The 14,913-nt window shown below is 42.8% G+C and overlaps 1 protein-coding gene across 1 annotated transcript in view; it reads right to left on the bottom strand.

The window, feature by feature from the left end:
- Positions 1 to 14,913, bottom strand: part of ANTXR1 (ANTXR cell adhesion molecule 1) — a 105,771-nt gene that overhangs the window by 58,020 nt on the left and 32,838 nt on the right. Inside the window, exons 11-12 of the mRNA XM_076358871.1 lie at positions 5,958 to 6,027; positions 5,584 to 5,662 (exon numbers count right to left, since the gene is read on the bottom strand). Of these exons, the coding sequence (XP_076214986.1) occupies positions 5,584 to 5,662; positions 5,958 to 6,027 (149 nt within the window). The remainder of the gene's footprint in view (positions 1 to 5,583; positions 5,663 to 5,957; positions 6,028 to 14,913) is intronic.

The raw sequence follows: 14,913 nt of genomic DNA, 5'->3' as shown, positions 1-14,913 counted from the left end.
ATGGAAGGGGGGATTCCTTCCCCCATGGGGAACTTTCAAATGAAAGAAAAACATTATTTAAAAGGTACAGATATTGAAAAACCAACCTCAGAGAAATAAATTAGTAACTCTCCAAGACAAGCAAGCCAAGAGACAAATTTATCAGATACTCCCAGCCAGCTGAGCTTTGTCATACTGGAGATGCTGGCATCTTATCCCCCAGCTAAGCATATAAACAGCATGCTGTCTCTAAACTTTAAGAACACTCTCATTCCAGCCATTCCCCTGTTCTGTTGGGGCAGCTGCCAGTGGTCACATAGCCCAGGCCAAATAACACCCTAAATTACACTCAGGACAGCCCTGTCTTAGTTCAACTGGGTAATACGTAAGTTAGTGGGGAGCAGGATTAAACTTCTGTCTGCAGTCCCTGATTTACACAGTGTGACCCTCTTGCTTCTGAAATAAACCCAGCCACTGTTAGCAGCTTTACCAGAAGCCAGCCAGTAATCCTCAGTCTGGGGTGTGCAGTCAGCAAAACCTTTGAATGAAAAAATAGTATTGGCCATCCACAGAGAGGGCACAAGCAAGCTTGATATTCACATGCATTACCATTCTGCCCTAAGCTAGAGGGTTTCAGCTGCATTCTATAATTTAATAAAACAAATGCTTTGCCCAACCACAACAGCTCCTGTGTCTAGCCCATTTTTGACAGATAAATGAAAGTCGCTACATTCCTCCAACAAGCAAAACCTCTTTTTGTCCACAGAGCTCCTTACTGACATACAGGCCCCTGCCTACTGAGCCCAGCTCCTCAGGGCTGCTGCAGGCACCCTGCGAGGGTGAGCAGGACACAGCCCTCCCAATTTCTTCCCCCCTGAAGTACATGCCTCTTCTTGCCCTGCACCACTTGGGAATCAGTGAGAATGTATGCTGCAGCTCCTAACCACCTGTGGGGACATGATTAACTGGGGTAGGCTTGCTTTATAATCTCAAAGCAGTGGGTGTAATACTCTGGTCTCTCTCCAGCACGCCTTTATTTTCCACTCCTGACAGACAGATATATGCTCTGATACTTTATCATCTTGAGGGCATCTGGCATTGTCCAGCCAGGTTTCCCATTAGACTTTAGAGCCACCAAAACCAGCAGAAAAGCCAAGATGGTAACAAACCACAACAAAAGCACTATTCCCCGAGGAACTGACATGGGGATGGGAGAGGGAGTTGCATTCATCAAAACAAAAAAAATTTTTCCTCTACTAACCTGGTTCTATCCTTTTTCTTTCTTTCACTCTTCTTTGAGGTAAAGACTGTACTCTGAAAACTGAGCAGTCCCATGCAATTCCACAGTCAATGCTTTTTACCATCTCCAGAAAATGACAACTCCACCTTTAACTAAAAGCCACCCCTGCATGAGATCGGGGAGTCAAGCTTTGTTCTGACTGATACTTCTCTACGCATCAGACAGACCTTGTATTTGGAGTTTCATTTGTTGGCTAATGTGCCTGGGCAAATTCCAGACTGATACTTATCACAAGGGATTTAAAAGGGCCTCCCATGTGTAATCAACTCCTTTGCCTCTAAAAACTCATATTGAAAATCCTGAGGAAGAAAAACAAAATAAAATCCCCAAAGACCTCCTATGGACTGTTTCATACCTCAGGCTTGAAAATAACTGGGCCAACTGAGAAGAATTTTGATTCTTTTTTAAATGGAGATTTTGCTCCACCTGATCCAGCTGAGATCACTTTTATGTGACTGCAAGTCTTCCCAAAATGTACTTTAAAGTGGAAATGCTGAAAGATCCTCTGCAACAAAAGCATCTTTACAAGCCTCTCCCACACCTTATTCTGTTTTCTTTTGTTAAATGAAAAATCAGTTACCTTTCAACAGAGGAGAGAACTGCAGTGAAGTACTGGGAAAGCCTGGAGACTCACTTTAAAAAAAAAAACAAAATTTAAGCAGTTCTGGCAATTTTATTTGGGAATCTAAACCAGCAATTCCTTGAGTCCCACGGAAAAGGAGGTATAAAAGCATATACAATCATGCCTGTACTCTGATATTGGAAAGCACAAGCAATTAAGCAAAAGGCAGAATACAACAGAACCCATGCACTTTAATTTCTGACACCCCTTGCACTTTTTTTGGGCTGCAAACCTTGAAGCCTGCCACATTTCAGGAAGCAGAAAGCTAGGGAAAATGAGAAGTCCCTCAAAGCACAACAGACACCTGCAGTCCAGGCAAGTGGATTCCAAAGTGCCCAGATTTGAAAGCATAGGTAGAAGCTCTAAGGCTGTTTTAGCTGTATGTATGACTCCTTTAAACAAAACTAAAAACCCCAAACCCCAACTGGTATTCAAAGAGTAAGGTCTAATTTGATGTTGACAGATTTGACAAGTAGCATCACTTAATGCTGGAAAGCAAGATGTATTTAAGTGTCTCTCAGACTAAGAGGGAGATTAAGTCAGTCATTACGTATGCCTTCATTCCTAACCTTTCTACATTTTCTCCCCCTTGAAATGCTGTAGCAGATTTTACACCTCAAGGGAAAAAAGTGCAAATAATTACTTCAGTTAGGCAATATGGGCTCAAGCAAAAGCTCTGTCTGTTCCCAGAGGGAGTCAGTTTATACTAGAGAGGTATGTGCGTTATTGCATTCAGAGACACAAACAGTGATGTTTCCTAAAGGGGACAAGTGCACAGAACACTTTCTGCCACACATTCAGTATTTGAATATGAAGGCAGCATAGTCTGTGAAAAGCACTTTTAACTGGCAGCCTCACAAAAATGACGGCACTGGGCAAGGCAAAAAAATCCCAATATCCCATTTTCAGCAGCTGGCACTCAGTGTTAGAAAACACAGTGTGAGCACAGGAGTAGTAAGTGCTCTTCCCTCCTCGCTTCTGGCAAATCGCAGGAGTCGGGCCTTGCTGAGTTACAGCAGTGAAGATGTGATGCACTTCTAGAAAAGGCAAAGGCTTTGATCCTTTGTTTCTTTCCAAAAAGTGACCTAGATGTCTAAGATGAAAAGCGTTTTCTTTCTTCTAGAGTTTTTACTGCTCAATAAAACTGACATTTACTTAGCTGCCTTGTTCCTAGGAGTCTTTAGATATTAAATAAAGGTTGGGACCTATGCTCGTATAAAATAGCTTTGCCCTATTAACCTATGAGAAACTGGCCCAATTTCCTTACCATGAAAACCTACACTAAAATTTTTGCCAGCCACGGTGATAAAAAAAGCTTTAGATAGTTCAATGTCTAGGCTCTATCTGTCCTGATCCTCACACACCTACATCCATAACTTAGGAGTCAAAGTCTGACTGACTTTTCTGACTATTCATTTTTGGTCTTCACTTGCTGGGAATGTAGCTGTCTGCTTCAGTTATGCTCTTAATAGAATTTTCTTCCCTGGATTACCTCCAGATAGTCCTTGAAAATGGGTAGTTCATAGACCAGGACAGGCATTTTTTTTATAGGGAAAACAGGATATTTGCAGATTATTTACATGTTGCATAAGAAGGTTTTGTTGTGGAGCTACATAAGAAAATAAAGAAATGGTAGAGCTTATCAGGCTGTCAAGCTGCTTGCTTTGTTCCTTCCCCCATTAAATAGCCATTTCTGGAGAGCAATGAGATTGGGGTTCAAGGCATTTTTGCATCAAAGCAATTGTGGGGCTGCCATGTTAAGTCACTGCCAATTGCCATCTGGGAAGCTTTTTGAAGATGACGCTCCAGACCTCTTTCCAAACCTGATCATTTCTGAAATACAGCGCAGAGAGGAAACGCAAAGCACAGATTGCTAGTTTGCACACAGGGAAGAAAACCTTAGTCTTTTCCCTGCTTGTTACCATCACTTCATTCCACAGCTTTCTGACTGTCCCACTTCGGCTGCAGATCTTCAAACAGACCTAACTTTCAGGTCTGAAGTCAATTAAACAAGACATTTTATATACAGGTACTTCCAGGACTGGAGCCCTTGTAACCTTAATTAAGAGAGGATTGTAGTCTCAGTAAACAGTTTCATCTTTAAAAAGAACTTGAAAAAAATAAACACTACTACAAAGACAAAAAATGCCTGTTTACACAGGAGAAACTTCCTCGATTAGTGAAGCCTGCGATATAATTTTCAAAGCAGCCACTGAATGTCGCTGCATCTAGTTTGGATGTAGGATCTGGATTTGAATTCTGGCTACTTAGCTGCACTGCAAATCCAGTTTCGCAGTCTGGAGGCATCAGAGTAGCAGGCACTGCCGTGAAGCATAGGCATTTTCAAAAGTTTCCTTACAGCTATTAAAACAATAGAAAAGGAACAGATATTTCATCTCCTATAACCTAGAAATAATATTTCTATCCCCGGAAGAAAGCATATCAGGAAGGAATAATTTTTCTCTAAGAATTCTTTCCCAGGTCTTGCCTCATACGAACAAAACACAGGAAAATATTCCTGTAATTTGCTGACAACATGCAAATACATTTTTGCCAGTGAGCAAAGAGAACTTGAACCAAAAAATTAACTAATAAAATAAATTCCCTTCTTTTAAGGCATAAGGAAGTCTTTGTAAGTTTTGGAATATAACCCCTCATGTAAGCTCTGAAAACTGTTTCTTCATACAATCTTGTCCTTGTTGAACAAGTATCAAGATCAAGTGACACAAAAGACTTTCCTCATCTTGTGCATCAGCCTTTGTGGACGACAGAAGACTGCTGGTAATCCGATGGTATACAACTTTGCCTTTCACTTATTCTGTACGGAAACACAATGTGCCTTTAACTGGATAGGGAGAAAAACAGGCTGTGGACAGATTTTCAAGTCTTTCTGGCGAGACTACTCTGGCTTCCCAAAAAACAGTTTAAGTCAGTATATGGGAGAAGTAAAGCAGCGCCTCAACCATTCCCTGTACAGAAGCTGAATACACTGAAGCCTGAAAGACTGCTCTGAACTCAAAGCAAATTCCTCCACTACCTCCCTTTAGCACAAGTCATTTCATGCTCTATTCCCAACAGCCATGACTTAGCAGAAGCAGCATCTTCAGCAATACCATGAATTATACATAGTTTCATCGTCCCTTTGCCTGATTCCACCAGAGACTGAGTGCAGCAATTCACTACTGGCAACCAAGGACGCCAGCTATAAGCCAGCTACTTCAGTGGAGAAACCCCCACATTTTTTTGGCAACCATACTGGTTTCCAGACAAAGGGTGTGATCACAACTGCCATATGCCTTTCACAATGAGCAGCACCATTGCCGCAGAGGAAACAGACTAGCTAACAAAGCCAGCAGACTTGCTTCTTGTTCACTGTGCAATGGACAAGCAGACATAGTCACCTCCAGACCACTGGCTGCTAGTCCTGTTCCAGTCTGCATCCCACAGCAGATACAAGTCTGAGGTGTTTACTGAAGACTCAAGAGCTTTGCCACGTTATGGCACACATGATACACAAAGTGTCATATTCCCACACTCACAAGCTCACCTTTAAAGGAGGGAAACAGGTCCCTCACACACCAGGGTTACTCAACTTGGAAGCCCTAATACCAGCATAACAAAGATCTGTTGTTAAGTACCACCATCCTACTAAATCATTTTAGGCACATGAATCGAAACTTACACAGTGTGTGCTGGAGATGATGACGGAGCTAGAGATGAAGCTCAGACCATCATTCATACTGACTTGGAGAGCTGCTTCCCTGAAAAAAAAAAAACCACAAGAAACAAGTCAGGCTAGCTAGTCCACAGCCCTCTACTAGATAATATCCTCTGGAACCTGGGCTCCTGATGCACAGAAAAGCCTTTTGTACAGGTTGATTCACCCTGCTGGTGCTCTCTCCCCTGTGCTCCAATGTACAGCTGCCAATTAACCCAACAAGCACAAGAGACAATGTCAGAATTAGATGCATGTAAGAACAATAGAATATAGTGAGACGATGCAGACTCATTTTCCCACAGGCAAAGTAAATATCTGAGTACATAGAAAAAACATACATGCCAACTTCTCGTAGCACAGGTGCTGGGCAGAGTAAGTAGGTATCTTCCACTACAAAAGGCTTCTCATCTGGAAAAAAAGAAATATTGGGATTTATTACCTGGTCAGTAATACAGGCCTTAAAGACCAAGCTTAAATAATGTTTTTCCTCGCTCTTGATAAATAAACAAGATCAAATACTGAATAAGGGATAAAAAGCTACTGCATGGCAGTTGTTCAGGGGTAACTGTAAGCATGCTTTCAGCCCATGGAGTTACAGAGTAAATACAAGGTAACAGTAGATACCCTGCACCTCAGGAAAAAAATTCAACACCTCACATTTACCTGCCCCCCAGAAAGATGGGGAAATACGGCAGCTGACCCTCCTTCCTCATTTCTTTGCAGAGCCTTCGTGAAAATAGTCTTCTTTACAGGCTGCCACAGCTCTCCATCATTCTCACGGTGAAACACCATTCCACAAAGCCCTTTGTGCCACCACTCCTACAAAAGGGCTGAGGAGTACCTGCCCCTGCAGAGCTGAATGCCTCAAGGCAATCGGAAGCCCTGTGCCGCCCATGACCCACATCTTGCATGCAGCACCCTCACCATTCCTACAGCTGCTTCATGCTGTTGAAATCTATCACGCCAGACATCCAAGCCACAATAAAACTGAAGATACAAAGCTTTTTGAATGGTCAGAGTAAATTATTACAGCCGCTCTATACAGGAGACCAGATGGAGTTGCAACAGATTACATATAATTGAAAATAGCTGGGTTAAGAAAATTGTATATCATGGAAAATTTTGCACTTCAAGGCAGATTCATCTGAACCTAAATTAAACCTTCCAACCTAAATTATACTATGGCTTTAAAAGTGGAGTGAGAAAAGTTATCAATAGGCAATTGCCTGGGAAACACAAACATCAGCTAATACTCTTCTTTTGTAGACTTAAATCAGAACTTTATACCATCTCTCTGGTGACCAGAGAGATAGGGATCCCAAGGAACTTCCCAGCCCATTTGCCAGCTGACTAGAGATCAGGCAGGTTGGCAGAAAACCAGGCAGACAGGCTGGGTGGTTTTTGGACTGGAAACCACACGTTCCCACAGAAGGGGTTGATTCTGCTGAATCAGCATTTATCCAGAAGCATGTCACTGCATCAGAAAGCTTTCTACCAGCTGTACTTATAACCATCTCTAGGGCCTTCTATAGAGATGCTTATAGACCTGAAATGAGCTGTTACCAAATATTACCAGCTTCCTAAAATTTTCATTTTGTTTGAAAGCCCCTCCTCTCCTGACAGATTCCTTCCCCTTCTCCTCTCAAACCTGTAGGTTTCAAATCTCATCTTCAATGCAAATCTTCAATCTTATCTCTATATACTGCAGGGTGGAAGAGACCTTCATTCTATGGGGCCATGTTGAAACAGGAGTACAATTCATCACCACCTTGCTTTGCTATTAGAAATACAGACAGCAAACCTGGGGTCTCTAACCATCTGAAGTCTCTTCACAACTGCATAGCGCACTTAACTTCCCAGGGTACACATAACACTGGCAATGTGGAAGCAAGATTACAGTGTTCAGTGCATCACTGACAGCAACAGGGATTGGAAAGGAGCAAGGATAAAAGTTTAACCAAATTGTTTAGCAATCCAATGAAGAGCTGAACTATTCTGACTGTCTGGTCTTTTGTTTTTGAGGAAACTTGTGCAAGTTAAAATTCCATTTAAGGTGCCAGTGGAAAGAGGAAAAGCCATGAAGAGACCCAAGCCAAAGAGAATGTGGCAACCTTCTCCAAAGTAATTTCTGCATCAGCTGTGAGCCTTGTTCATTCTTCACTTGGCTGCCGAGATAAATTTGTTCACATGGATGGTGTCTAATAATGATTAGGGCAACAGCAGTAGAGCACTATTGATCCTGGACTCATTCTCAGTGGTTAGCTCAGCAGGGTTCACTCAGAAGCAGGGTCACGCAGCACACTTTACTGCAGTGAATGAGGCATAAAGATAAGTGATACAGACTGCAAGAGTGAGTGAGTCCTGCTTCTGCATGAGGGGACAAAGTCAAGCATTCTTTCCCAGACATTCCTAAAAGAGAGGTTTCCACTGAATACAAAATTTTAGAAAGCAGTAATATTGCTCTAGTAATTCCTATCACACATTATAATCCCTATTTCATACCACTGTATTTCTTTGGCAGCAATATAAAAGATTATTTCCTCAGGCAGGTTAGGAAATGTTTATTTTTTACACTCCATTAAAAAAAATGAAACGGTAATGAAAAGTTGTAGCCTTCCCTGACATTTTCCTTACGTTTCCAGCTTCCAGCAAATCCCATGCCTACACATACACACTTGAATATTTGGGTTACCCACAGCAGTTATTTTGTTAAGGACTCTTTGACACAGGCAAACAGCTGAAAGTGAAACATTTTAGCCACCCATATGGTTTTCACAGACAGGCTTTGCTTCTGCATCATGGCTCACCTACTGAGAGCAGTCTTCAAGCTTCTGTGATCTCTCTAGATCCCTGCTCCTGCTGGTGGCCTGGAAAGTACCATATTATCGCTGTTTTCCCACAGCCTCAGTACAAGAACACATACGAACATTTCCACTACACTAGACATTAGGAGCAGATGTTTTCAGCACAGAGTATTCCTTTGCTAGCCCCATACTATCTAGAAGATGACTTCCTCATTAAAAGAGAGGCAGACAGACAATAGGCATTTAAAGCATGCAACGTAGTGATACAACGCACATCCCTCACTTCCTATCGCCTACAGCACAGGCACTGGATTTATGGTGAGCTTGCATCATATACAGGCATTTGGTTTTGCAACAGAGTTACCAAATCAAACCAGCAGCATTTCCCACTTTGTACAAGCAAGGAAGACGCACAGTGGTGGCGAGTCTGTCCCTACAGTTCTGTTCTCACCCTGATTTTATGAAGGTATCATTAACTCCTGTAAATTGATGACATTGTCTCAGCGCACACATGCCAAGAGAATGAAGACCAATGTCTTGTTTTTTCCTTTGTTAACACTGGCAGCAAAGGCCAAAGAATTCTCCATGCTAGCATTCACTAAAACAAAAGCTGGCTTCATTTTGCAAGGCCTTTTACTTAGATCTCATTAGCTTTTTGTTTCTCTTCCTCTCCCTTCCCACCCCCAACTTGCATTAAAGTCTATGCCTGTCTAGAAAGTTTATCAGACTCGGAGTCCCAAGAGGGGACTCATGGCTGGCCAGGCTGGCTACAGGGAGAGATTATTTTGTTTGGAGAATGTTTGTGTTTCACCACAAAAATGAGTGACTATTTTCCTTTGCTCTAAACAAAAGAGGATCCATTTGGTTTGCATAACTCTGGCCATCTGACTCCTTCCTGGAAAACTTACATAGGGAAACTAAATAAAACAACACTTCTCATCTGCTATTACATCTGTATCTGCAGGATGCATTTGAAAGAACGCCGCTTTTCTTGTCTGCTACAGAAAAAACTTGCTGTATTCCTGTGCAGTAAGAGATAGGCCTGAATGCTCCCAAACTCTAGATCTCGTGCCAAAAATCTGAATTTTGTGGTTTGGACTCCTCTCAGCTGACAATACTAGTGGAAGAGCTGTGGAAGGCGGGGGCCAGAGCACTCGACTCGATGTAGCTGACTTTGCTGCCCAGGAAGTGATTTCTGTTCTCGGCTCGGCTGCTAGCCAGCTGTGTAACCATGAAGAAATCACTTTGCCTCCTTTGCCATTTTTATGGAAAGAATGCCCAGGCCTCAATCGCATCTCAGACACCAATCAAGGGCAGAGCTTGGACATCTTCAGGAAATCTTGCAATACCTCACTTTTGAGAAAGTCCACCCACAGTAATGGGCACAATTTGCTCCTTACCTATGCACCTCTAATCACTCCATCAAGCAAAATAAGGTTCTCACTGTATAAAAAACCCCCACAGGACACTGTACTCATGGGCAACTAAAAATTGGTCAGTCCTGAGGCATAAGCCATTCAGAGCAGCGTGCAGAAATGAAGAAGGGTCAAACATCTCACAAAAATACCTGTGTTTTCTGTGGATGCCCTTCCAACAAGGTACCCTCTACTGCTCAAATTCCTGTAATTCGCTACCCAGCATTCCTACACCTTTTAACAACTATCTGTAGCCTGTAAAATCTATTATTCCCAGCATTAGTGAATAGTTTCTTTTGCCATTAGCAGGGTGTAACCTTTTGGCAAGCCAAGACTTGGAGTACTTCCCAACCATAATAATAAAAGCCTCAGTATATGCATGATGTTTTAACACAGAAGAGCAAACCCCAATAAAAGAGAGGTACAAAAACCCGAAGAAGGTGACCAGGACAGATCGTGGTACTTTTTTAGCCATATAACCAAGCTAAAATTAGCAGCCTTTTCTTTGGTTAATGGTTCATCCAAGAACTGACTGGCATACTGAAAACTGACTGCAAAGATCCCTTGCAGAAGGGTTTAAGAAAGCACAATATTTTCAAATTGCCACCGCAATATCGCAAGTGCTGATTGTTGGACTCGCAATATCAGCAATATTTTAGTCCAGAAAAGGCTGCAAAAGCTGTTTGCCAAACTTCCCATATATCACAGACTAACAATTTCCTTCTGTTATCCCTGTATTTATGATTTGCGTTCAACTAAAGTACATCTCAGAAAACACTTTGACCTAGTCTTCTGTTACTACAGAAGAAGACGACTCTGGTCTATCAGACTAGTACAGCCAAATTAGGGGTGGGAGTCTGGCTACTCTCACATAAGATTCCCTCAGGAACTTCTGTGCTAAGGCAGCTGTTCTCCTCTGTACCTCAGGCCACTCGAGATGGGGAGCCCTGAACCATCGTGAGCCTGAGCGCTTCCACTGTCCCTTTGTCACCTCAGATGAGAAATACCTCCATGATTCTCTGCACCGCCTACCAAAGCACAATCTCTGTTCATCCTAGCTGACTCCCCCTCTTATGCCACTCCTTGTGACAACTCTGCAAGCAAAGTTTTTATTTCAAACCCATTTTGTGGGGAGATAGGAATGTAGAAAGACACTGGAACACTCTCTGAGCTAGAGAAACTGCCAATGAGAAAGACCCATAAATAAGAAATGTTTTGTTAATGCTGTAATGAAAACCACATTGAGATCACACTATAGTTGCTCTGCTTTGTGTAGGGACACATGAGCTTTGAATGCCAAAGCCATTCAGAGCAGAGTTAGGGGATGGGGGGGAAGAGACAGATAAGCACAGAACAATGATATCACATTCATAACAATCTCTAGATGGAGAGAAGGGATCTGGAAGGAATCGCTTTTTCATCTGCTGTGCATACAGTTCTGTTCAACAAGCACACATAGCTTCAAGACTACTAATAGAACTTGGCAAAGCACCACGCTATTAATTTGCTCATGCTCACAACTGGCAGCTCAGGAGAGCAGCACATGCTGCAGTACAACAGGGTCACTCCCAGGCGGGAGTCTTGGTCCAGCACTGCAACAGCTCCACTCCAATCTCAGAGCTGTTACCATAAGCTCTGTCATGCTTATTTGCACAGATATACTAATGTCACAGTGAGAAACCACCTTGGTCCCCCAGCAGCACACATTACAAATTAGTGAGCTTGGTAAAGCACTCCACATTGCACAGAGATTCTCCTCCTCACTCAGCCCAAGTTTCCTGACTGCTCTGTGCTTGTTCCTCCACACTCGGCCTGGACAGCTGCAGAGAAGTCTGCTGGAGGTAGACACACAGGAATCCTGTTTTAAAAGTTCCTATACTGCAAGTTGTTGAAGGCTAGGAGAGCATCTGAGGGAAGTGTGACCATTTCTCCTATTTTCATATTCTTTGTCAAGCAAGGACTTGAACCACCCTTCAAAATAGGATGCCAAGTTCACCTTGGTGTATGTTTTCACCTAGGAAAAATTAGAGACATAGGTTGCATCCTTCATAAAGGTCACACTCCCCAAAACACCTGATGAAGTTTGTGCACAGTGATGGACATTCTCTAGTACCACAGTAGAAAGAGGGAAAAGCTACTATAAGAAAATAAAAGGAAAAGATTCAGCGGAGGGTTAAAGTGACATGATCAAGTGGGGAAATTGGGAATTAGAGAGTGGAATTGCAAAGCAAAACATTCCTGTGCTAAGAGAGACCAGGCTGTTACAAAGTAAAGAAGATATCACAAGAAAAGTACTGTGCTGCCAGGAAAAAGGAAATATGGGGAAAAAATGCAGAAACCTGCTAGGCTTTAAAACAGAAGACAATTTTTAGAAGGCATTTGTTGGGCAGTTTTGGGATACAGTTCCCTATACAGCTCACTCTCCGCTGATACCTGGCAAAGTCCTGCTCCCACTGTCTTTGCATCATTTTCCCTCGCTTCTGGTACTTGGTGCTGGAAAAAAAAAAAAGTCAGGCTAGTTTGTGCAAAGGATCAGTTTTGGCCAAGCATCCAGAGCATTCACCAGAATGCAAAAGATCTAGCCCCACCTCTGCTGTGGTGCATGCTGTTTCCTCACCAACCTTTCATCTCTCTATTCAGTTTTAAATTGCCTAGGACAGAGCTTGCCTCTATGCCCAGAACTATCTTTGCTGGATCCTGCACAATCTGGGCAGACAAAGACACTTTAGCACCACAAAGCAGTCATAAGTCACTGCACTGTATAATTACTTTTAACTCTGTGCAGTCTGAAACCAATTCTCCTAGGTCCTGCTGCTGGCAGAAAACACCCTGCTGTTGAACATGCATCTGATTACAGTTCTGCTCAGCCAAATATTCTTCATGGTTTCTACAGATGTTTCTTTTTTTTATCCCATAGCTATGAGCATTATGAGCTGATGCTCTCTTCACCTGCCACTTTTCTCTGCCAATAATCGCAATAAAAATCTATTAGCTCATGCCCTTAACCTCAGCAAGTCCTAGCTGTGCTGGTCTACATCTCATCTGGGATAATTTAAGGTTTCAGGAACTGTTGGCTTAGTGTTATCTTTAAAAATACCTCCCTCCCTGATACGATCAGAGGCTGAGAGGTTTCAAGCAAACAAAAACAGCTAGGCTATCCAATCTCCATAAGGTTTCCATAAAATTCTCATTCGGTTAACTCTTATGTTAAGCTGCTTGCAGCTAACTGCCACAAAGGCACACTGAGAACTCAGGCTGGAGCTGCAGGCTCCAGTAAAGCGAAACACTGAGATACATTGGAGCAACTTAAACTTAACAGAGCTGTGCCAGTTCCCACCAGAAGAGACTTGAGTTTGAGAACATTGATGAGCAACTGTTGAGTTCCCTCTATCAGGGAATGGTTTGGACTCAGAAATTGAGTTTGTGGCCTCTTGCTTCCAGGTCACTGCATCAAACAATCTAGTGCTGCGCAAAACAAACTGAGAAGTCTTGGTGCAGTGCCAAGGAGAATGAGCTCACTTTTCACCTATGCATCGATTCAGGACACAACAAATGCATCAGGTCAGAAGGCAGGGAACATATTTGGCCCTTATCCTCATTTTCCAGTCATTTTGTGGACACAGGAAGACAGATTCAAACAAAAAAAGCCCATGGGTTGCATCAAGATAAGCTGATCTTTCCTGAAAGCTACTATGAAATTATGATGGCAGACACCATAATAAATTACTCAGCCAGACAAGTGGTCAGCACACAAAAAGAGAGGAAGGAGTCTTCCTCCTCACCCCCACCAACATCAGCTCACAGTGTTTGGGAGTGAGGTAACCCTCGCAAACAGTTCCTCCCATTGGCAACACTGGATGTTTTTGTGTCTCCATAGACAGGGCACACTGAATAGTGGAAAACTGATGGATGATATTCTTAGCTCTGTGAAGACTTTAGGATGTTTCTGGGAATGAATGCCTTGCTCTAGAGCCAGCCAGCTCTGAGGAAGCTGAGCTGAGAAGCAATTGGGGTGCAACAGCAGGTCACCGCTAGCATAGCTTCAGGTAACAGCGGTAATTTTCAAGCTAATGACAAGGGAGCAAGTAGTCTTCTCCAGAGGAAAAAGTGGAACAGCAAATCAAGTGCTGAAAAGACTTTACATAGGAGACAAAAGAAGGCTAGCATTAATATCACTTTCCTACCTCACAAAGCTGGCAGGAACAGTAGCTACTTTTACCTTCCATTCAGGCTCAGAGTCCTGTTCTGGACTCACAATGCAAAGGGTACCATAAGAAGGACAATTGTTGGATGGATATGGAGGCAGAAATGAATAAAGAACAGGCGATCGAGAAAGGAGACCTGCATCAAATCTCTAGCTTCTGAAGAGGACCCATAAACCAGTAGGAAGAGTACTAGGCTGGGTGTCAGGACATCCGCATGCTTGTCTGCAGTTAGGTCACTTGGAGCAGCTACCTTCAGTACTGTAACTTCAGTTCCCCCATCTGTAAACCAGGGGTAGTAGAGTTTACTGATTTCATAAACAGCTTCCAATGCTTTTTCTCTTCAAGATAAAGATCTATTTTAAAGCTCCTAATAAAAAGTTCAAATTAAGCCCAAGATCCAAGTTTTTCAGGCCTTGTGAACTCACGCTCAAAAGACCTTTGTGCTACAGCTCTTGAAAGCTATTTATAGAAGAAATGGAAAGCAATTTGGGGAAGTAGAGTAATGATGTCCTTCCACCCAGGAAGGACCAAACCTAGCTCTTATCCCCTCCCACACAGGTTGCAAATCTGGCTGCTGGTGGTCCTAAAACTGAAATGCTGCACACATTGACCCAATCAGTCTTGCTTTAGAGATCATCAACAGCACAAATCTCTCAAAGGGATATCTGGTCTGAGGGATGTTCAGGACTTAAGGCCAGGCCAAGCTACAACAGAGTGACATGGGCACTCCTAAATCTTGTAACTTTCGGGGCTTCTGTCACGCTGAGTGGTGGTCTTTAACTCCTATAACTTCCATTATACATGTCCATGCATTTCATAGCATGAAATACAACTGCTTGGAAAATCCTCCGCTAACGTTTCTCTTGAACT

The sequence above is a fragment of the Aptenodytes patagonicus genome, chromosome 24 (assembly GCF_965638725.1).
Source record: "Aptenodytes patagonicus chromosome 24, bAptPat1.pri.cur, whole genome shotgun sequence".
In the NCBI taxonomy this organism is placed as follows: Eukaryota; Metazoa; Chordata; class Aves; order Sphenisciformes; family Spheniscidae; genus Aptenodytes; species Aptenodytes patagonicus.
Note: the sequence above shows the minus strand (reverse complement) of the source record. Positions and strands in the feature narration are given on the sequence as shown.